The 25,586-nt window shown below is 35.6% G+C and overlaps 1 protein-coding gene across 3 annotated transcripts in view; it reads right to left on the reverse strand.

Annotated features, from left to right (window-relative positions):
• LPP (LIM domain containing preferred translocation partner in lipoma) overlaps positions 1-25,586 on the reverse strand; it is a gene marked incomplete at both ends in the record, with an annotated part of 650,944 nt that overhangs the window by 270,605 nt on the left and 354,753 nt on the right. For 2 of the 3 annotated variants that reach the window (XM_080696758.1, XM_080696759.1), the window contains one exon: positions 4,198-4,884. In XM_080696758.1, the coding sequence (XP_080552884.1) occupies positions 4,198-4,884 (687 nt within the window). The remainder of the gene's footprint in view (positions 1-4,197; positions 4,885-25,586) is intronic. The other variant, XM_080696760.1, reaches the window with a different exon arrangement.

The raw sequence follows: 25,586 nt of genomic DNA on the forward strand, positions 1-25,586 counted from the left end.
CCATATGATCCAGCAATGGTATCTACCCAAAAGAATGGAAACCAAACTACCAAACTAATGCATGCATATCTATGTTCATACCTGCATAATTAACCACAATTAACCATTGTCAAACTATGGAATCAGCCAAGATGTCCATTAACAGATGAATGGGTTACAAAACTGTGTGATATGTACACAATGGAATTTTACTCAGCCATGAAGAAAAACACAATCACATCATTTACAGGGAAATGGATGAAATTGGAGGACATTATGTTAAATGATATTAGTTAAAAATCAAAAAAGAAATTGAATGCAATCCCTAATATACAAAAGCTAGGGAGAAATGGGTAACAGAAGGAACTCTAGAAGAAGAAGGAGATTCTATAGATGAGCAAATAAGGTGAACTGAGGGGGTAGGAAGAAGGAAATTGTCTAATGCACATGATGAACTTTTACAAACATATCAAAGTCAAATAAGCCAAAGACGAAAAGGAGGGAGAGGGAGGAAATGGGGTGGGAATTGGGTAAGGGCTAATTGGGTGAAGTGTACATATATGGCTCCACCATTTTGTATCCCATTAAGATATATGACTACAATGCATCAATAAAAACTAAAAAAAGAAATTGCACTTACACCAAAGTACTTCTCTCAAAAGGACTTATTTTATTCCTAAAGTTAAGAAAAAAGATCAAAATAATTTTAAATTATTTAACATATTTATGTCCAAAATTATATGACTAAATATCTAGTAATCCATGTATTATATATTATTTCATGCTGATGTAAAATTTTGTGTCAATGTAAATGAAACTTGTAAAAAAATTAAATGCTTCTAAAATCATTCCCTGCCTATATACAACATAAAATAAATTCAAAAACGGTTACATACAAAAAAATAAAAATAAATTGTCTATTTGCACCCTAAAGATAAAATGTCTTGTGCTGGACATACTGAAAGATGGTTTATAAAGCTTTCAGTTGTCACTGTTCTGAAGGATTTTACAATGAAATTTTAATAAAAGATTATGGTATTTTTTATTTTTATTTTTTTGTGGTATTGGACATTGAATCCAGGGGTATACTACCTCCAAACCACACCACTAGTCCTATTTACTTTTCTTAAATTTTGAAACAGGGTCTCCCTAAGGTACTGAGAGTCTCCCTAATTTGCTAAGGTTGACCTCAAACCTGCCATCCTCCTTTCTTAGGCTCTCAAGTACTGAGGTTACAGGAGTGCACCACTGCTCCTGGCCCATAGATGATTTTAAAATTTAACCTCATCTCCACATTAAAAAGGATAAATATTCCAGTTTTCTTAGGGTTCATAGTATCACGTTTTCATGCAGTATATGGAAAAGATCTGTCCCTGTCACACGGCTGAGATTGACCAAGATTTGGTTTTACAATAAGAAAATGGGTGCTAAAGTTGCCTCGCCACTTCTGGGTCGTGGTTCTTGCATTTTCCAGCTGAGCCACCTTGTCTGTTTGTGTCAGAAAATAAACCTCCCTTCACAGGAATGTGAAAATAATGTGCAGAACTAAAGTTCTGTGAGCAACACAGACATGGGTGGTTAATATTAGCTTTTATAAGTCAGTGCAGAGACTGTATCTTTAAGAAGATTTTCAGCAAAAAGAGAACATTTCTTCCTTATGAAGACTTGCTTATAACAATATTTTTCAAGGAACTCAGTTCAGATGGTACAGGAAACACATTATGGCCTACTGTAGCATGCAAATACACTGCTCAGCACATTATGAGAACGCAAATATAATCCTGATTCCCTAGCCTTGCAGGTTCCGATTCTGTAGTATTTTTCTTTCTTTTTCCCCTCTCCTTCCCTCTTTCCCTGGTTCTTTTCTTTGCATTACCTTAGGGGGCAAGTTAAAGTAGATAATTTCAAATACTGAAGTTCTTATCTTAGTTTTTTAAAATTTTGTCATTAATGAGTTTAATGCCAAATTCCCTATTTAAGAAAACACCACTGTTTAACACAAAGGTAACTTTTTCACCAATGACGGGAAAAATAGAAATGAGTAAAGCCAGCGGAAAAGCTAATAGCCCTCACTTGGCCCTTGGAAATTTCCAAGCCTTCAGCAATAATTAATTAATTAGTCAAGATGACAGTCCACTTCACTGAGGTGGGGATCGTGACAAAAAGACGTCTAGAGGTTTTCCTCAAACTGAAAGAGGAATGTCAAGGAAGAACTGGGATAAGAATTAGGCACACATTTCTCAAGCCAGTAGCCACACCATTAATCCAAACAGAGTCAATACATAGACAATAAGGTCCACTGTGCACAGGTGCAGTTGAATACCACAGTGTTCTGCTCAAAGCCCCACTATGAAAGGGCCCACCCCTTCATTAGCCAATGCCGCACAGAATATATCTTATCACTTCTCCCTCTCCCAGAGCACAGACAGATGGCTAAATGTCAACCTCTAACCACTCTCCTTAATAATCACAGCGAAAAGTACATGATTTCATTTTCATTTTTAAAATGCACAATTAAATATGATATGAAAACACATGACACTGTTGAAAAACAAATACTTCAAAATTTCAGAAAGTGACATGAAATGCACTCATACCCAAAATCTGTAATGGATCATCCTCAATAATTGCCTCTCTCAAATAAGAAGCAAAATAAACTTTGATGGTTTCTAGTGAGTGGTTAATAAAAATTCAGTCCATCACTCTAAGTGGGTTGGTGAGGACAGACCAAATGCTAATGTTGTGGCTGTGCCCAACATCTTAGGTCCAGGCTTTGCAGTGGGCTCTGATTCTTTTTCCTTCACAAAGACATTGATTATAAATGTATAGTTCAACCTTTAAAACAATACCTCCTCCAGAATTACCACTGAGCTTCACTGAGCTCTCAAATTCCTGATACCTCACAGGTATAACTGAAAGGAAGGAGGGCTCTGTTCCAACCCAATACTTGGAAGCTGGCTCAGTTTCTTCATTTTACTCTTTCCAAGTAATTCTCATTGTTTCCTCTTGTCAGTGTAGAAGGAAACAACATTGTGTTGGTTGTAGTACTATTGGAAAATCCATGATGAAGTGCATAGGGATGTATGGAATTATATAGGCAGAGGAAGTAACTGAGTATGTTGACTTAAAGGCCATACATACAATACATGCAACAGAAGACAAGCAGGACTCTTCAAACTTTGCTTAATAGTTTTAAAGTGTGAGGAGTAAGATTTTTGCTGGGGAATCAGTTACATGAATAAACAAAGGGAAAGAAGCAAGTTATACTGCTATCCCTTCTGAAAGGAAATCAGCCAAGGTATTTGCATTACCTTGGACTCACCTGGCCTCATCTGTCTCCCGAGTCCTTGGCCACTTGTACTCTCCCGGCATCCGTTGTGGTACCAACATGGCTTGAATTCTGACCCTTCACATGGGCACAGCCTGGCAGCTGCTCACTTCAAGCCTGCCTTGCACAACTCTTACCTATACATCTGGGAATATCCTGTAACTACTAAAGCACGAGATACTATATGCTTACTTAATATCCAGGCAAATGATATATGTGTGCAGAAGTTTCTGCTCAATAGAGACATATATGTATATATATGCACACATATATGTATCTATCTATATATATACATATGTCTCTCTCTCTATATATATATACATACATGCACACACACACACACACACACACACGCACATATTTATTTTTTTTGGTGGTACTGGGGATGGAACACTTCTACCTCTGAGCTATACTCCAAGACCTATTTTTATATATTTTTTAAAAATTTGGAAACGGGGTCTCTTAAGCCAGCAAGGCTGGCTTCGAACCTGCGTGATCCTCCTGTCTCCGCCTCCCAAGCGTGGGGATTACAAGCGTACGCCACCACGCCCAGCAGCATATTTTAATAATAGTATGTAAGAGCTGGAAAATAAATTATTTCCCCTTCTATCCACAACATATTTTCCTGAGATACTATGGTTGATATAGCTGTTTGGAAGATACTCCTTTAAGACTGAGCGATTAGTTGTATTGATACTCAACAGTAGCCACATTGGTAACCTATTTGCAAGTAAGATCTCCTTTTCTATGTCACTTATTCTACCTTGGGATTGTATTTTCTAATTAAACAAAAGAGTAGCACATGCACTTTTACATTCAGCTTGCTTTCTTGGAACAGTGAAATAAAACAGGCACACCCCCACCCATCAACATGTTAAGAAAGTCCTTACCTTTGGCTGCAGTGGTGGTGGACAGGGGGCTGAAACAGGATCCGTGATATAGGTCTTCTTGGGGCCAGCAACTGGATACATCCCAGCAGGATTCTGGTTTCCTGCTACAGGAGGAGTGTACCCGAGTTCCCGTTTCCAAGTATTTGGGTGACCTTGTAGACCATAGGCAGGATCACAGTCATTTCTGCCCCCATAGGCAGGCCCTGCTGCATAATAGGGATCATAATGGCGTCCTTGGTTGGGGGCATAACCATACCCAGCCTCAGGCTGAAGTACTGGTGGTGGGATATATGCATAATCTGTACCTCCCCGGACTGAAGGAGGTACACACTGCCCAGAGGCAGGACCAGGATGGTGTGTGTTATAATTATGGGGCCCTGGGCAATAAATCTGTCCTGATGAATGGCCAGCCATGTAATGAGGGCTAGGCTGGGCTGACTTTACTTGTACATTGAAGGAAGGTCTTGAAGGGGTGGATGCCGTGGTGTAGGAGGCAGGGACTGGTTGCGGCTGGGCTTTGAGTGTTCCAATTGGAGTCACAGGGATGGGTCCAGCCTGGGGTGCAGGCTGTGGTTTCAGTGTAGACTTCTTTGTTGCTGTTAGAGGGGGTTGGTTTGGGATAACCATTCTCTTGTGTCCTGTGACAGGAGTGGAGACTGGAGGAGAAGCTGTTGTACTAGAAGAGCCCTAAAGTGAGTGAGAGAGAGAGAGAGAGGTAGAGAGAGAGAGAGAGAGAGAGAGAGAGAGAGAGAGAGAGAGAGATTATTGCCAATGAAACAACAAAATATGTAAATGAATAAATATTAACTATGCATTAATATTCATGTATTAATATGCATAATACAAATAAGGCATTATCCTGTACTCAAGGAGTTTACAGACTAATGCAAACATTAGTTGTGTTTCTATTTACTACCAATGAACAACTGAAGAAAATCAAGAAAACAAATCCAGTTATAATAGCATCAAAAGGAATAACACACCTAAAAATAAATTTAACTAGACAAGTGATATATGACTGTACTGAATACTACAAAATAAATAAAATCCAAATAGAAATGTATCTTATTCATGTATTAAAAGACTAAATATAGTTAAAATATCCATACTATGCAAAAAGATCTAAAGATTCAGGGCAGTCTCTATCAAGATCACAATATCTTTTATAGAAACAAAAAATAATTTCAAAATTTTTATAAAGCCAGAAAAGGCCAGCAATACACAAACCAATCTTGAGAAGCAAGAACAAAACTGGATGCACGATTCCTGATTTCAAAATAAATTATAAAGTTAAAGTAATCAAAACAATGTGATTCTGATATAAAGACCAACATAGAAATTAACAGAGTACCACAGAGATCCCAGAAATAAATACACAGATATAAGGTGGACTGATTTTCAACAAGGGTACCCAGAATACACACTGAGGAAAGTACCATCTTTATTAAAAGACTGGTAATGAGGTCCAAGTTCCATTTTTCAGATAAGTATGTGTGTGTGTATTTATAGATGAGTACAATATTTAGAAATATTTTGTAATCAAAATGTTAAATCATAAAAATTTCAGAAATTCTTACAAATATAAAATGTCAAAACTCTGTATAATATATGCTTAGAAACACCAACTAATCTAATAAATAAATTATGTGGATCAGCTCTGTGTTTTGAGGTTACTTTAACCACAAAGAATATAAATATACTTTAAAATGATTCCTGTTCCTTATACCTTCCCCTCCAATGAGGTAAAATATATAAAACATCAAGCAAATATATATATATATATATAGTAATATATACTATTTTAAACACATAGTTATGATATGCAATATATTCAGAAACATGTCAGCATGTACACAACAGAATTCATAGTAAAGTTGAGGGGAATCTTCTCACCTCCAGAAAGAACTCTATTAGAGAGATATTCCTAGAAGCAAGCAATGACTTCTGAAATGGTGCCCATTCCTTCACTCAGATACTTAAAGAACTTTTAAACAGAATGTGTTTGTCTGTGCCTGTGTGTGTGTGTGTGTGTGTGTGTGTGTGTGAGCGCACACATTAAACACATTAAACATGAAAGAGGCAATTGTTTTTTTTCTTTAAAGTTACCTTTAAGAAGTGAGATCTACATTAATGCTTGTGTCCTTCCACATATGATTAGCTTCCCTTTCTGAACTGTATGACTTTGAGTTTTCTGTTTGGGGCAGACTTTACAGCTGCAGCCCAGAGGATGCCTGTCATAAGCCCAGTTGCTCAGCCACTGTCTCTATTTATAGTTGGGTTTGTAAAGTGTTCAAAATATTAACTCTGGTTTGGGATGATCCTGAGTCATCAAAGAAAGCCAAGTTTTATTCATTCACTTCTATCTCTGGTGACATTTTTATGACTGGCATAGTTGACTAGAAAAATTTAACCTTAAATTTTTTCTAGGTTACAATTGACTTTTCCATGCTCTCTAGTATAGAAATGTCAAGAGTCAGGAGTTTTATAACTGGATAATTCTTTATGAATGTCTTTAGCATACACACACACACACACACACACACACACACACACACACACACACACCAGCTTTGAGGGACAGAGTTATGACCTGGGACTAGTAGGGCCAGTGCTGTCATCTCAAGAGAGAAGTTATTTCACTCAAAAAGAAGAGAACACTAGAATAAATTGCTATAATACTAGATGTCAACCAGTAAGCCAAGCGTGGGAAGGAGGGATGGGGAGGGAATGGGGTGGGGATCGTGGTAGGGGCTAACTGGGCGAGATGTGCATGTATGTCTACAAAAGTATTTTCTTTATACCACTATGATGTATGAATACATTGCACCAATAAAAAATAAATTTAAAAAAAAAAAAGAAGAGAACACTAGAGAAGCCAGAGAGATGCTGGAAGCAGGTCAAAATACTACAATCCCAAAGCCAGGGGAAGTTGTGTGGCAGGAGAGTCTATCAATGACCCCTAAGGTGTCACTAATATCATAGTGAGTTTGATACAAATGTGTTTTGACCCTTACACATTCAGTGTTAATAGTGACAGTAAAATCATAAATCATAATTTTATTTTATTTTTTATCTTTTGTTTTTTGGTGGTACTTGGGGATGGAACCCAGAGACTTTCTACCTCCAGACTACACTCCCAGACCAATTTTATATTTTATTTGGAAACAGGGTTTCTTAAACCAGTTGAGGCCGGCTTCAAACCTGCACGATCCTCTTGTCTCAGCCTCCCAAGCATGGGGATTACAAGCATGCGCCACCATGCCCAGCATCATAATTTTAATACGAGAAAAAAGTCCCTGTTAATTTCCAGTCTCCCTGTTGCCAGTAGTTGGTTTCTTCTTCAGTTGAAAACTGTTGGAGAACCATGTAAGCTAAAAGTCTTTGGCATTCTTTTTTCCACTTTTATCTCTAAATCAACCTAGATCACTGGAAATCAGTACACACCAAATGAATTTTATATTCTGACAGAATTTTCTATGACATTGCTACTAATGACAATGGTCAATATATTACCCAAGAGCCTTGACTATTGAGCCATTTTTCTGACACAGAATCTCTTCTTTCTAGGACCATGCCCACAAATTGAGAAGACTCAATTTTATATTTCCAGGATTCATCTCTATTCTGAAACCTAGACCCAAATATTCAACTGTATATTCTACATGTCTTCATGGATATCTATATGCTTTTCAAACTCAACAAAATACTATTTTCATCATTTTCTCTGCATCTGCTTTTGTCTTTTTTTCTCATCCACCCACCTGCTACTCAAATGAGCCATTCCTCACTCTCTCTCACTCTCCATTCTAGCAGTAAATCATCTTGATCTTATTCTCTAAAGAGAGAATTTCATAATTCTCAAATATGTCCGCATTTTACCAATTCCACTGCTGCATAATCCAATTTTTCACTGAGAATTCTCCAATAGCATCCAAAATGTCTTGTTTCTCTTTACGGAATACCTCTGTGTGTAGCTAGTGTGACTTCTCTCTAGCGCACATCTAATCACATTACTCTCCTATGTAAGTCTTCAGCATGGTATTATATGGAACTTAAATCTACCTCTTTACCTCTCCTTAAGAGTGACATATCACGTCACTCTCTTACCTTGGTCTTTGTGCATCTCCAGTTTGCCAAGCTGTCTCACATCTTAGAGACTATACCTAAGTACCTTTCCTAATTCTCTTGAATTCAATGTGTAGTTAATTCCTAGCAATCATTTAAATCTCAACCTGAGTGCCAGGTTCCTAGGCCAACCATTGCCTGAATGCTCCATTATAGTAGCTGCTCTTTGTCCCTCCTTCTCTGTATGTATCATATTTGCACGTATCTACTTCCAGGGGGGCACAAATTTGTCTTTTATTCACTGATGCTTCCCAGATGGCATCATCACAGCACAGCACATAGTAGGCATTTAAGAAAGTTGAAGAATAAGAGATAGTCTTCCAAGAAAAGCGCATTTCTATTGACAGATTACAATTAACAATGCAAATATGAACTAATTTCCCTTATTGACTTGACAATTATGAAACTCCATGATAAATTTAATGCATGCTTAATTACAGTAATGTCATTAGTTTCTCCCTCTTCTAAATAGTTTAATGATTTTACTTTTGGAATTTATTATCTTTCCAGGAAACATTTGAAGTGCTTATTTTCATTTTAATGGTCAATTGAATAGTAAGTTCTACTTGATGTTTACTCAAATCCTCTCAGGCAAGAGTTAAGGGATTAATTTTAAACACACTTATCAAGAAAGAAAAAAGACTAATGCATTTTAAAATATTTTTTTACCACATGTACTGGAACAGAACATCATTTGGAATATATATATATATATATATATATATATATATATATATATATATATTGGACACACACATATATGAAATCATGTGTATGTGTGTATCAGAGAGAGATAAAGACAGATAGACAGAGACAGAGAGAGACTGGAGATTCAACCCAGGAACATTCTACCTCCAAACTACACTCCTAGTCAATTTTTAATATTTTTATTTTAAAACATTATTTAAGTAAGTTGCTTCAGTCCTCACTCAGTTGCCAAAGCTGGCCTTGAATGGACAAGGAATAGGCAAAATACAGGGGACTTACTAGAAGATTAAGATTATAAACATCTCAGTTTTGTATATTTTCATGACAAATATTTCAGGTTATTTGAAGAAGATATGAGTAGTGTTTCTCACTTTGGTCATTCCTATGTTAGAAAACAAACTAAAAGAATTATGCATAAACTAAAAAAGCATAATAGCAAATATTTATATAGATTTACTTTATGTAAACACTTCAGATTGAATATTTTCTATCTAATCTAAACAATTATTCTTGAAACAGGAGCTACTGTTGTCCCTACTTTCCAGATGAAGTTACTGAAGCAGAGAAAGATTATATAATTTCTCGTTGCACTATCCAGCAGGTGTCAGATTCAAGATTCAAGCTCAGGTAGTCTGGCCTCATTGTTTTATTACTTTCAGGTAATAAAAGTGAAATAAACAAATATGGAAAAAAACACAAAATGCCTTTACAATTAATCTATGGTTTTATTTTCAAGAGATATGTAATTGAGATATGGATACAGAAAATCATCCATCTCCTAGAAGAAAAATAACCAAACAAATAGGACAACTGAGAGCAAATCACACTATCAATATCTGAGAACCAAGTCTGCATGTATGCCATTTTCAATATGATACACATAAGAATATAAAAAAAAAACAGGAGAGGGATGTGGACTGTGTAAAACTGAAGAGTTCATACCTTGCCAAAATGCAGATGCTATACTGTGTCAGGTGAATGCTGCCTCACAGAATGTGGATCCAATATTCCTCTTGTGGCTTAAAGGTTTTGCTCAATATTTTTTTTGTAACACTCAGAAGCCAAAGAAGAATTTTTACAGGCCAAATTTAGGGTAAGGTGTACATTGCCACTCCTGTTCTAAGTTATAGACACCAGCAAATGGAAATATCACCAGGGAAAATAATGTGTAACTGAAATTCAAGAGACCTAGAAAAGAGAATTCTAGCTCTGCCAATGTTTAGAGTTGGGTGACTTCGGAAAAGTCATATTACTTTTATAGATTGACTCCTCGACTAAACAATGAAGGAGACTGAATAATACTGTTATTTTTCTCCTTTTTCTTTATAAGTCAGCAGTCCATTTTTTTTCTTAAAATAATTTTTATATGACTGAGATAAAATAGAACATCACTGAATGAGACACAGGTTGAGAAGAATTCCTTTGTTGCCTAGTCAGTATATGTTCAGATGTACTGATAACCAAAAATCTAACAATTCCAAGAATTAATTCTGAATACTTTCAATAAATGTAATGTGTAATATGAGCTTCATCTCATTACTAAGAATTCATCAGGTAGGTACTTAAAAAGGAATGATTTGGCTTCTGGTTTGTACAATTAGGAAAAATGCAAATACAGCTTACCTATTTCAGTTATAATGCAATGCCTCATTTGCTATTTGCTTTTGGCTCAATATATAAATTACTTCATTTCCTTCTAGCCATGAACAAGGGGATGATTTAATTTTGCTTTCATGAAGTCCCTTGCTAATCCTTTTCCATAATCCAGGGTTCAGTACCATAGCTCCATTTTTCATTTCCTTGGCCCATGAGCTGGGAAACAGCCTAACAGAGTAAGCGTGCGATTTGTGAATGCACTACTGTACACTAAACACAAACACTTCTCAAACCTGGCTGCACAACAGAATCACTTAGGCTTTTAAAATACATGTTATTATAGACACAAAGACTAAGAGTAAAATATGGAAGTCAGAAAAACGAGAGGCAAAAAATTCCCAGTCAAAATGAGAGTTCAGAAAGAACCAATTGATGGTACTGTTGGTAAAACAGAATAGGAAATTGTAGCTGGAATTGCGGGCTCCAAATAATGAAAGGTTTATTTTAATTGTCCTTAAGTGACAATGTTCATATAATTTAGATTTAAAGTCTATGTTTCTTTCTGTAAAATATCTATGGTTCATCTTCCTATCTATGGAATTATTTTGTAATATGTATTAGAGGCCTAACAAAATCTATACCTTTTAAACTACTAATCTTAATTCTAGCAATTTTGTCTAAGGATATGAGCACAGATGGCATTAATGTTGGCTTCAAGAAACATTCAAGCCGGGTGTGGTGGCGCACGCTTGTAATCCCAGCATTTTGGAGGCTGAGACAGGAGGATTGCGGTTTGCAGACAGCCTCAGCTCCTTAAGCCCTAGGTAACTTAGTGAGACTGTTTCAAAATAAAGAATAAAAATGAGGGGAAGGGGTGTAGCTCGGAGGTTGAATGCCTCTGGGTTCCATCCCCAGACAGACTCCCCCCCAAAAAAGAAACATTCATTGTTAAATCATTGATTATGAAAAATTTAAAGTCAATATATATATAGATTGTTTAAATAAATTATGGTAGAATCATATAATCAAATGCTATACAGCCATTAATTAAGACCTAATTTTGAAAATACTGAAAAACATCAATATTCCGAAAATTCTACTTATGGGTGCCTGCAAATGTATATATCTGATCATTAGTACTCAGATATTTGTACAGTCATGGTCATATATGTATATCACATTATTTGCAAAAGCCAAAATGAAAAAGCAGTGATGAATGAGTGAATAAACAAAATGTTGCATAAACATACATATATGTCCTGGTATACTACTGATATTTTAAAAAGTAGTTAATTGTGATAAATGCTCCAACACTGAAGAAACTTAAAGACATTATGTTAAGTGAAATAACATAATGTTATTTCAAACAAGGATACAAATACTGTACTACAAATAAGGATAAGGGTACAAATACTGTATTACTCCAGGTATAGGAGTTACTTAGAATAGTCAAATTTATAATGCAATATGGAGAATATAGGTTGCCCAGGGCTGGAAGGAAAGAATAGGCAGTTGATATACAATGCAGATGGCATTTCCATTGGGAGGTTGGATAACTAATAGTTGTACAACAGTATGAATATACTCAACACCATTGAACTATATATTAAAATGGTGAAAATGATGAGTTTTATGTAATGTATACTAAAACCACAGCCAAATAAAAAATACCAATTAACGTCAGCAATTTGATATGTATTTCAAACTCGGGCTAGGAAACATTGTTTCACATCTGCTAAGCAACAATAACATCATCTGTATCTCACTTAAACATATGCAAACATAAACATATGCATCTCCAAGTACTTATTTCTGAACTAATAACAGTGGTTAATTTAAGGGGATGATTTTTGAGTGCTCTTTGTACTTTCCACCACAACTACATACTAGTTTTTAATTAAAGGAAGAAATATATAGATCATATGCTTATAAAAATAATAATTTATAAAAATATACAAATTATATATGTATAATACATATTTACTTTATATTAATATATATGCTTACATTATATATAAATATATTGATATGCTTAAATTATATAAGAAGTATTATGTTATCTTTAAAGCCAAACACTAAGAAATTATAATAATCCCATTTGTATGTGTATATATACATATATGAAGGGAACATAGCAAAATATTAAACATGGTTTCAAAATATTTTTATGAGACAATATTTTGCATTGGGAAAGGCAGCTAAGAGAAGTTTTGTTATCAACTTTTTGTGTGTTTTCCACATTAAAGAAAAAGGTAACTTCATAAATGGTATCTGAAACCTGAGTATGAGTTAAAACAATCTCAAATATTACTCTCAAAACAAAAACACACAATTTTAATTGGTGCTCCTGAGTTCAAAACAGTGCTGCCAATACAGGTAATTACAATGTTGTTTTCAGTTATTGATGGACACATGGGCCACACACACACACACACACACACACACACACACACGCATTCTCACACACGCAAATCTTATGAGTCCTCCACAGAGCTCTTGTCAGAGAATCGCAGTCATAAATATCTTACTTCTGTGCAATATATCAGCACTTGTTCATTTCACAGTGCTGTGCTCTGCAAACATGTACTACAGCTAGTGATGGTCTATTCTTAATAACTTCTGAGGCAGAAATAGCAGAAACAGTATGGTCTGATGTGGCACTCCAAAGCAGTTTTGTCTTAGAAGCTTTTCCATTTAATTAATTCTCACAACACTTCTGAACGGGTATAAAATACTGTGAAGACAGGCGGTTCCCTGGACTACGGAAGACATCAATGCCAGTATGTCAAGTTGTTTTCTCAGAAATAAAATCAAGTCAAGTGGGAGCACTTAGATGCTACCTTGAAATTCTTAATTTCCGGTTCTCTGTTATGAACAGAGAACAATGATTCAGGTGAGGCTCTGCAATCACCTATTCATAAAACTAGCATGTCATCAGGCTGAAGCCAAGAGAGCTGGCATTTTAAGGAATGCAACCCCGCCCGGCCAAATTACTTTCAAATGAGATAGTATGTCAACGGTTTTGAACTTGAGAGGTCTTGGAGGCTCCTGTTTATATAAATACACATACAGTATAGTACACTTAGTTCCTAGCATGCCTTCGTCTAGCACTGGATAAAATGCCATTGTGATGAGGGTTAATTCAATCCAAGTGTATTCTGTAACCTAGGAATGTAGTGAGAAGGAGTCTATTTCCATAGCAAGCAATCTCATTCACTGAATCATACCCCTCCAGGGCCTACCACTTTTCTCTAATCAAGCAAAGGGTTTAGTGGAAAATACTGAGAACTGGACCAGTTAGCCAAGAAATAATAAAACCCAATCCCTGTGAGAACAGTACAGGTGCATTTTTTCATGTCTGGTAGTAGTGGATGTTGAAACAATTCTTTTGGTGGGCAAGTTTAAAATAAAGAACTTTTAAAATACTCATAAGTTATGTTGACATTAAAGAGGATGGCTGAAGATACCATGATTCATTGATCTAGCAAATGTTATGTAGCTGAAAAAGGAGGAAGCATGCATTCAAAATAATGGTCTATGAAGAAAAGTAAAATAAAAGTACCTCTGCATATTGACAAAAACTGTTCAAACCAGTTGTTTTGTAAGAGATACTTAAAAAACTTAGGCATGTGATTCAACAGTCTAAATATAGCGATAGTATTTTTCTCTATATCATTTTGTTGATTTTATCTACTAATTACCTTCAATGTTTCCATTTCTCCCTATTTTCTCATTGGTGCCCTAGTCCAGTCCACTATCATTGGTGATCTAGTTTACTGAAATAAAAACACATGTTTATATATGCATCTTTTAAATTATCTTTGTCTTCTTATATGCACTTTATGCTACAGCTAGAATATTTCTAAAACTAGGACTTGATCCTTGTCTTCCTTTCCTCATTGCTTTTAGGATGAAGTCCAAATTCCTTACTCATAGAACTACTAAGTAGCCTATGAGCGAGCTCTCTCTTCCTTCCTCCATATGGGCCTCAGTGCTCCACCCTGCCTGAGCTTACTCCGACTGGAACACTTTCCAATCTGCTTCCTATTCTCAGCTCTTACCTAGAAGTCGTCTTTTAGCTTTCAAAGAAAAGGACCCTTCTGGGAAGCCAGTGCTGATCCTCTGCAATAAGATACCACCACTAGTATTCCTTCCTGGGCTATAATCCCCCTTATGTCAACCCTTCTCACTTTTTTGGCAATTACTTCTTTAATGTCCTCTTCCTCTCTCAGCTCCATAGGTGCTCAGGACTTTGTCTTTTCTAGTTCAACATGGGTCCAGCAGCAAATTCGCCAAAACTTTTTGTTTTAGCAAATGAGAGTTACATGAATAACATATTACTCTGGGTGTGGAGGTACATGACTGTAATCCTAGTACTTGTGAGGCTGAGACAGGAAGAACGTAGGTTTGAAGCCAGCCTCTGCAACTTAGCAAGGCGCTCAGACACCATTCAGGACCCTGTTTCCAAATGAAAACTAAAATAAGGCTGGAGGTGTAGCTCTGAGGTAGAATGCCCCCTAGAATTTCCAGCACCACACACACACACACACACACACACACACACACACACACAAAACAAAAAAACCCTATTACTGACACTTGATAAATTCCATGAGAGAAAAAGTTAATAAAACAAAACAGTAATGGTGGTAGTTGGCTAAATTACAACTGCCCTATATCCTTCTCTATCTGTCACTAGTTTTGTGAAGCTAAATGCTTAAGCATCCATCTAAAAGAATATTTAGGTATGATAGAGGGTTCTAAATTTTAATTTAATCTAAAAATATTTTGACTTAGTTTATGTGTTTTGGGTTTTTAAGCTGTAGGTCACAGTAAATGTGGTGAGTGTGGTGAACAGTTTTGAGTTATAACCAACTAATAACCATCATTCTTGTATCTTATGGTACTGGTCATTGAAAGACAAAGGATGAATAAAGTGGACACTGTGCCTTCCGGCTGGAAACCCCAAATTCTATAGGGATTTCTCACATGGAAATATATATGCTAGTGCTAAAAATTAAAATATTGTCATCCTAACACAAAAGTCTGAAAAGAGCTATTTGGAACAGATGTAGAAATTTTTAAGGAGGAAGAAACAGGAAAGATTTTTCCAAAGTGATAAGGCCTTGAAAGGATCCGGATTAGAATTCACACCAAAATGACCAGATTTACTAAAGGCAACAAGCCTGGTTTTGTTTTTCAACAAAAGTGGACCTTAGACACCAGACATTCATGCATGGAAATCACCAAAAAGGCTCAATGGAGACAAGTTGGGCTGTTGTGTTTTCATACAGGAGTTTCCAAAATAGTGGTGGAATTCAGTAAGGGAAGCCAGGAGTGTGAGCAAGTGGCTATATTTGCCTCAGTGGAAACAGACCCTCGTCCATTTATTTCCAAAGGAATTTGGGTGAGAGAAAACATAGCAAGAGCGAAAGAGGTGATTGTAGAATCCTCAGCGAATTTCAGGAGCAAGATTTGCTAAAACCCGTTAAACGTTTCATATGAAATACAGAAAGGACACCATAAACAGAGATCACTGTGCTCATAGCAGACTCCCTAGATATTTGCTGTTTCTTCTTTGCAGAAACATGCTTATTTAAAAATGATCACTCTATTATTATGATTCGAATATATGTCAGCCATATTATATATGAAGGGGGTTAAAGTTTTTTCTCCTAACATATTTGTTCTCTGAAATAGAGGCTGTTTGTCCACTTATTGTAGACGGATAAAAGGGCTGAATCACAGAAGGGTATAATTTCTAAGGAGAGAGCACTTTTGCCACAGAGTAGGAGGAAGGGTAGAAAATGTTTTCATAAAGAGTGACTATTAGGGACAAATAAGAGCTCTATTCACCAAACCTGTACACATCCCTTTATCCTTGTAAAACAAGCTATGAAAGCACATAATGACTAACTGCAGCAAAATTACTCACATTCTAACTTTGCATAATCGCTAAAATGGTTCGGGTTTTTTAACCCTCCCCCTTCGACAATTCTGCACTCTTAAAAAATTTTTTTTTCAACCACAGCACAAATGGTTACAGAAAACGAGTGTACCAGGCACATCTGCTGTTCCAGAAAGAATTCACTCTCCTGTGCCAAATCCACGTCTATCGGAAGAAATAAAAATAAATTGCGAGCAGGTTCAGCAAATGCCCGGATAAATCCCGCAATGACCACAGGGGGTTGATTCATTTCTTATAGTCCGCATGGCATGAAAAAAGGGAGGGAGGGAGGGAGGGAGGAAGAATCTGGAAGCCAGGGTCTCTTTCATGCCTGTTTTTGTCACTCAATAACTGAGTATAGAGTGAAGGTAGGTAGCTCCCTTCGCAATTTTCCAGGCAACTATTTAAAAAAAAAAAAAAACAGCATTGTTTTTATAACCTCAGAGGTGAAGGGCAATTGGTTCTGTGCTTTGAAATATATGAATAGACTTTAAAACAATAGTGACAGGGACAAGAACAGTCCTTGTTTGAATGGTTCCCCAAACACCCTTTGCTATTTTGTCTATTTATATATTTTTGAAAAATCTGCTGTTAGAAGCCTGTTTGATATTTTAGATTATTCAGTGCAGTAAATGTCCTAGAACTTGGGAGTTTTAAGAGAATTTCTCTTTTGTTTTTTCATGGTAAATAGCCAATGCCCACTGGAAATCTGAGGATGGCTTGTTGGGGAGACTGCCAAGATTCTGATCATGTTCTTAGTGGCCATGCTCTAAGGGAGAGAACGAGGATGGGGATTTAGCCATGAGTATAGAATTTGCATCACTGCCGAAGTCTGTATCACCTGGGGACATGGATGGCAGACAGTGTAGTCATTTAAGACTCACTCTTTCAGTGGAAGAAGGCAAAATGAAGAGTAAGACGGTCCTTTCCCCATTCTTTTTAGAATAAGAAACACTAATAAATAAAAATAAATAAATATTCTTTGGGACACAGTTTTATATTGGAGCAAGGCTTGAAAATACTAGGCATGAACAAATTCACTTACACGCTTCTTTATGTTTCAATTTTCATTTCTTCTTTATAAAACAAAAGGATTTGGTTGAACATATTCAAAGATCCTGGTAGCTTAAGGGACACCTTTAATCCCAGATAAATTCTGATATTTGAGGTTCTTTCAATGGCACAATCACAGAGATTCTTCTCATTCTGGCACTGTCTTTAAGATTTATTTTCACCAATCTCATGGTTTGTACATGTTAGAGAATGTTTAATCCCCTTACTTTCTAATGTGAACAGAAAACAATAACTAATAACTATATAGAGAGCAAAAAGTCCAGTAAGTCAATGAGAAAAATAAAACAAAAATTATGAGTGGTAACTACAGGTAGCAGGAATATAGGTTTTTTTTCTCATTTTTTTAAAATAAAATGAGCATGTGTACTTATGTTTAAAACAAAATAGATTAAAAATAAAACAAAAAGCTTTATTTACAAGAAAAAAGCCAATTATATCTCCAAATACTTTCCCTTTCAGACAGCACACTCTATTTTCCCTAACTACCCTAAAGTAAGAGAACGTTCTAAATGTATGACTTCAGAATTTTTCTGAAAATGGGAGCATTCTGTAGTCATCTATCACTTACTGACCGCCTTCTAAATACCAATAATTTTGCCAGCTACAGGTCAAAAGGTTACCATTCCTGGCCTCAGTGAATTCACATGTAGTCAGGGAAACAAGCAGAAAACTAGTGGAAATGTCTCAGATTCCCAGAAGTCTGAAAAATCCTACTTAGGACACAATGCTTCAATTGAAACCTAATTATTTTTTAAACACAGAGCTGAGTTCCAATCAACCAACCAAAGAATATAGGTTGAAGCTACGTAGAAGACAGGGTCCTTCATTCTACTGTGAATCACTATATGACCTTAGGCAGGTTCCTATCTGGGATTCAGCTCCTTCTCCTCTGAGATGCCAGCTAATGATGCTTCTCCACACTTCATATGAACAGCTGAATTCAAACATCTTCCTGTAGCCAGTTCTTCCAAGAATGCCCAATAAATGTAATCACCTAGGACGTTCTTACACATTCTCTAGCAGGAGTAACATTGTCCTAAACTATGTCACTCAAAAATAGGGACCATGTTCTAATATTTATCTTTTTAGCCATATACTACCTTTAGGCCCTGGTGGCATAAAAACTAAGCCTAACTAGGGCAACAAGACATAAAAGAGCAATAAATGAATGAATGTCTATGTTCAAGTATGAAAAGTATGAAGTAACTCTCCAGCATTTCCTTGATTTTTCTCTTCTTAACTGGTGTGTGTGTGTGTGTATGTGTGTGTGTGTGTGTGTGTGTGCACACGTGCACGCACACGCACACACATGCACATGACTTAGGTGTGAGCCTCTGTGGTTCTAGGGTGACTGGCAAAGAAATACAAGTACATTATATGCAGTATCAGCTACAATATTACTTGGTAAACAAAGTGGAAAATATAGAAAAAAACCCACTATAAATGATCCTAGGCATCAGAGGAATATACTAGTTATTCATTCTATTATCAAATTTTCTTACTCAGTACCCCAACACTACAAAATAAAAATTAATTAAATAAAAAAGACATAAAATTTCCAAATGTTATCCATCAACATTAGAAAACATTAAAATTTTTTATATTAAAAACATAGTTCAATTTTGACCTTATTCTTGACTCTTCAGAATATTTAAATGTTGTCTGAACCACATGTACCATGCATTAAGATCTGTGAATGAGACTAGGCACAGTGGCCAAAGTTTATAATACTTGTTATTTGAGAAGCTGAAGCAGGGAGAGAATCTCAAGTTCAAGGTCAGCCTGGGTAACTTAATAAGACCTTGTCTCAAAATAAACAAATGGCTGGGGAAATAGCTCAATAGGTTCAATCCCCAGTAGCACCATACATACATACATACATACAAGCTGTGAATAGAAAAACTAGGCAAGTGTCTGTGTAAGATGAGGTTCACTAGATGTGATATTCAATGTAGAAAATATGGGAAATATTAACAAAATTATTAAGGAATTAAAAACTTTATAACTACTATAAATCTTATTAACATTATTTGAGCTACTTTTATGTGTGCTTTTATGTGTGTCATGTATGCGTGAAAGTGTGTGATTCTTATGAATGTTCATATTTAAATATAAGCCTCATTTATATGTAGTTTTACATCTTTTTCATCAACATTATATCACAGGTCCACAAATTTAAAAATTCTTCAAAGAAGCTGTTTATAGAGTGGTAACCAAGTAGTCAATCTGCTTTAACAGATATGAACACTCTGTTGCAATAATCTATTTATCATACATTTTTTAATTTTAAAACTAAGACCAGAATGTAAAACATTTAGATTTTTGCACTGTCCTAAATTATTCTATAGTCTCTTCACCATGTAGTTTGTTTCTGCTGATAAGAAATGGAGGAAGAACAACAGCACATCAAAATGCCAGGCATGCACTTCTAACAAAATGTCAACTCCCCACCTCCTCACTTCTCATGTATATCAGATAATCTTCTTCCAGCCACATAATATACATTAAATCACATCCATACCAAATATCTCACTATAAAACCCTCTGATATTGAATTCTAAAAGCCTTGTTACCTCTAAAGAGTTGAAATGTGAGATGGAGTATCTAAGAGAATAGTATCACATTACTTCTACTTCCGTAACAGGTACATTGTCAGGAAGCCAACTGCAGAAGAACAGGCTCAGGTTGTATTGTAAAAATCTGATTTTGGAGCTACAGGTAGTACATAAAAAAAAAGTGGCCAGCGAAGAAGCTGCTGCAAGGATCCAGGCAAGAAATGATAAGGCTTAAAAAAAAAAAAGGCTTCTATGGAGTTAAGCCTTGCAGAAATGTCTCTGGACAGCTGTTTATTAGCATCTTTTACTTTGTACAATGATATTTTCTAGTGTGAATAGGTATAGAGCAAATAAATCCCACTAGTGTGAATGGACCGATGAGAACCAAGAAAATATGATGCTTGAAACAGTCTTTGTTAAGGAAGATACAAAATTAGGGTGTCACAACAAACTTGAAAAAAATCACCAAATAACTTTATGCTAAAACCAAAGGTCTAAACTGTGCTAATCAAATTTGGCAATATTATTCATATTTATTAGTCTATAGATCCTTTGAGAGGGCAAGTTGTTTCTTTCACTTAGAATATCCAGTTGACACAGTATATATGCCTATGAATTAGCAAAGGAGCTAGACGATTTTGTGAAGAAGCATAACCTATACATCGATGTGACCCCAAAAATTTCACTTCTGGATAACACTAGAAGAGATCATCTTGCCTCCTATTTTGAAAGTTATCATCTGGTTGTGGAGATTCCAATATGAATGCTTGGGGAGAAAGGAGAAATATCAAAGAGCACCAACAAATACCCTAATCTATCATGTATTTATTTTATGTACTTATTTGGCTATGCCTAGTTTATATAAAACTGGAGATTTAAGGTCAGAAGAGACCATTAATTTGATTTATTAAATAAAGCACTAAAGTGACATTTTTCAATGGTACTGAACTTCAAGATTGAAGATGTTAGAGATCAAGGACCACTTTAAATATAACTTAAATTCAAGCATCTAGTAATACTGGGTTCGCATTCTGACACGAAGCTTGTGTTAACGGTGAGGAGAGGATGATCCCTCCAGCGTGAAACTCTCCTTACAACTGCTTAATATCCCCTAATCCACACAAACAGGGGTCAGTTATTTATCTTCTTGTGTGGCACTGTGGTTGCCCTATAATAAAGGTTAAATAGGTTTGTAATAAGATGTCTATTGTTAAAAATAAAAGACTATTTGCTTTTAGAAATATGAAAAAACATACTTTTTCTAAACATAACAAGAAGCATCTATCAGAGGAACACTAAACTGACAATACCATCATGACACAAATCTTCCTTTTGATTGACTCTCTTTTTGTATTTTTTTCTAGATTTGTGATATGGCAATTACCATCAAATAAATGAACTGTTATTCAGCAATAAAAGACCAGAGGTTATTTCAATCTATGTAAACTGTTGTGTAATGCAACAGAAAGAAAAACCAGACTCCACAATAATATTGCAAAACAATAATGAAAACCAACCATAATAAAAAATGAAGTAAAATAACTGGGAATAATAAGCCTTTCTCTTTTCAAATCTAATTATGCAAACTCCATTCCATACTTTTCTTCAAATTTTGCTTTTAAAATAAGTCTAGAGTTTAAAAAATACAATAATAAAATAGTTTCCAAATGAAATTGGTGAAGCTATTCAAACTACTTTGAACCTTATAAATTTTCAGTGGCACAAACATAGTGAAATGTAATTTTTTCATGGAACATAGAGTGTTAAATCTTTGTTTTAGAGTATATTTTTAAAGACATACCATCTTGAATTTTCAGAACATAACTATTGGTCTATACCACATGAACATTACAAACAAAATCATGCAAGCACCTAGTTTCTTCCATAGTTTTTATAAAGATATTGTTCATGTGCGTAAGCCATAGGGTTGTACATATTCTATTTATATGATTATCCTTGATAAATAATGCCAAAATTTACATGACAGAAGTAAGAGATTTACTTTCATTTTCCTTTAAATAAGGAATTTGTCATTCTTTTGCAAAACTTAGAACTAAATAAAGTAGGAAACTCAACAAGAGGAACTCATATATTGCTTAAATTAGAAGTTTATATATTTTTAATTTTGGTTCCTCCTAAATTCCAGACCACCAGCAATGCCCAGAAATGGTAGTGTTAAGGCGAAAAATAAGGGACCACGTCATGTGTACTCAAAAGTATATTAAGAAATATATCACTGGGAGCACACTTGTAATCCCAGCGTTCGGGAGGTTGAGACAGGAGGATCGTGATTCTCAGACAGCCTCGGCAACTTAAGTAAGGCCCTTTGCATCTCTGTGAGACCCTGTCTCAAATTAAAGAATAAAAAATAGAGCGTCACTCTGAGGTAGACGGCCCCTGGTTCTATCCTCAGTACCACTTTCAAAAGAAAAAGAAATATAACTCTGTGTGTGTGTGTGTGTGTGTGTGTGTGTGTGTAAGAGACAGAGACAGAGACAGAGTAAACATGTGTACACATAAAATTGCCCTCCCTGACCCATTAAATAAGCATAAAGGCTCATCATAAGGCAATGGGATCATTGGAATTGGAAGAGATGTATCATAAGGCATTCTTGAACTCAAGGAATTTACATTTCCACAAAACAGACAAAATAAGCTTGCAAATGCCTATTGTACACTGTTGAGAATGCTAAGTAACATGAAAAAATATATTAGTTAATGTTTCAGACGGATTATTCTCAATCAGTCAAGGTAGTTAGTGGTTCTTGTGGAGTGAGTAGAATTCCTACACAAAAATGGCTGTATGCTGGCGGGCACACATGCACCTGCTTTGGGAGAGGAGAGTGGCTCTTGTTTCCTGCAAGTGATTTGCGCAGAGATACAGACAAATGGGGCAAGAACTTAGTAATAGTTAATACATACTATGTCAGTCCTTATCAAAGCTCTTTATATATAAATGATTATAGGCCTATTTTTATTCCCATTTTATAAATGAGGAAACTGAGGTCTAATAAGCTGAAACAACTTGTCTAAGTTCACAGCTAAGGCTGGTGCCTGGATCTATGTTGTGTCTGTGAACTTGTAAATCACCTTTTTACACTATGTAAAGGTGAGTACCTGAAACAAGATTATAGAATTAGACCAGGACAAATTGTGAAGGGCAACATCTCCCTTTAATTTAGTTGACAACTAATCTGATACAATTAAGGAACAAATATTAGGCCAAAAGAAGGGCAGTGGATAGAAACTCAGTGCTGAGTGCAGAAAATAAAAATGCATTGTGGGGAGAGTAATTACTTTCTGAAGAAGAGAAGACTTGTTTCATTGAGAGTAAGGGCATACATATCTCTGATATAAATTACTTCCATTTAGTGGGGGGTGACATTTTCAAACTCTTAAAAAAGTTGGCTTGCAAAAATTTATTTTATTAAAGCCCCAGTGTCATAGCTGTATACACTATTCTGTATCCACAAATAAACTCAGTTTAAACATAATATTATTTTTAAACATCAAAGTTGTTTTATCTCTGTATTCTTTCCTCACAGGACAGCTAGGGGAATTAATTATCATGTTAACACATTGTGAAAATTAAAACAACATCAACAATGCCATAGAAGCAGAAGCGTGACTTCCCATTCATTAGGAACCATCATACCCTCATACTGTATACTTGAAATTATCATTGTATTGGTTCAGATTTTTAACAGGCATTGGAGGGCAAAAGCATAAAGGTAGTGGGTAAATTATCCTTTAACCATCTTAAAGACTGAACTTATTGGAAACAAGAAACCCATTTCATTTTGAAAGAAGCAAAATAATACTATGCCCTACAAGATTCCTTTCTGATTTAAAGTTCTGAGTACATTGCAGTGGATAATTCCAGCCCACAATCTCTTAATCTAAATTCAAAATTCAACAGACACAAAGCACATAACCACTTTGCAAAAGGCTGTTTCAAAACACACTGCCTTTTAATTAGCCTATTATACAAAAATTATGGTAATGTCTTAATAAAGTTATGGAAGCAGACCACAGTATTAATTGTATTGCAAATATAATATTTAATTAAAGATGCATTATGTTGATAGAATTTAGCATCTGGAACTCTGGTTTTGCAGACCATGTATCGTAACAACATGGAAATAAACTGTCACTAAAAATGTCCCCTTGTATTCTAGTTCTCAGTAGACTCAACTTTCCTTAAAACAACATTCAATGTCCATTTTATTCTGTTGGGAAATCTAAACTGAGGGGTCTGTCACAGATCATATTGCTAAGAATTCTGCATATTCTTCAGGTCCATTTCTCTTATAAAGTGCTTTTCTCCTTCCTTCCTTCCTTCCTTCCTTCCTTCCTTCCTTCCTTCCTTCCTTCCTTCCTTTCCTCCTTCTATCTTTCCCTCTTTCCTCCCTTTTTCCTTCCCTCCCTATCCTTTCCCTCCCCTCCTACCCTTCTTTCCTTTTATTCTTTTTGACCTGGGGGTTGAACTGAGGACCATTCTACCTCCAAAAAACACCACAGTCCTTTCTTAATTTTGAAGTAGGTCTCACTAAGTTGTTGAGTGTCTCTCTAAGTTGCTGAGGGGGGCCTTGAACCAGCAGTCTTTCTTTTTCTGCTTCTCAAGTATTGGAATTACAGGAACGTGTCAAAACTCACAGCTATGAAGTGCTTTTCTGTAAGTACATTTTAGTGACAGGTGTGCTGCTTTGTGAATCCTTCACACAGAATCAACAGTTTCTCATTTTCAAACAGAAAATTAGTGACTTTTACTAGTTCAACGCCATACCGTCTTCTATACATTTCCCAAAGTTTTCCAGGCTCCTTTCTAATGTCAATTAAACACAGTCAGTGTGGACTAATGAGACCTATTTAGTAATGATTTAAAATTTACTGCATTCCTACTATTCCCTGTAGGGCGTTTTTTCTTCCACTAAACCATAATCATATCTCATTACTATTGCTTCATGACTACTTTTTGTTTTAAATTTTGTTGCTGACATTTGATTAAAAAAAAAAAGATTCTTCCATAATACAAATAGAACTTTTCCCTCTTAAAAATATCACATCAAAATGTCTCCAAATTAAAAACACTGCAGGTAACTTACGAGAGCTAAACTTAACAACAAAAATGAAAACAAACAGGGTGTTTACCCCCGCCCTCTAGCTTGAAGCTTATTCTATATTACTATAAAGACTGAAACAAACCAGCATACAGCCATTTCACTAGGTAGCAATTACCTTATTCTACTTAAAAGCGGAATGTAAAAAACTTGATATTTCATCGTATTCAAAAACTAACCTTTTATTACAAGATTCTGCCATAGACTATACTCTATTGTAACTTAAAGATGGATGAAGAAAACATACAATAGGCTTATCTAAAA

Source organism: Muscardinus avellanarius, assembly GCF_963383645.1.
Source record: "Muscardinus avellanarius genome assembly, chromosome: 5".
Taxonomy (NCBI): Eukaryota; Metazoa; Chordata; class Mammalia; order Rodentia; family Gliridae; genus Muscardinus; species Muscardinus avellanarius.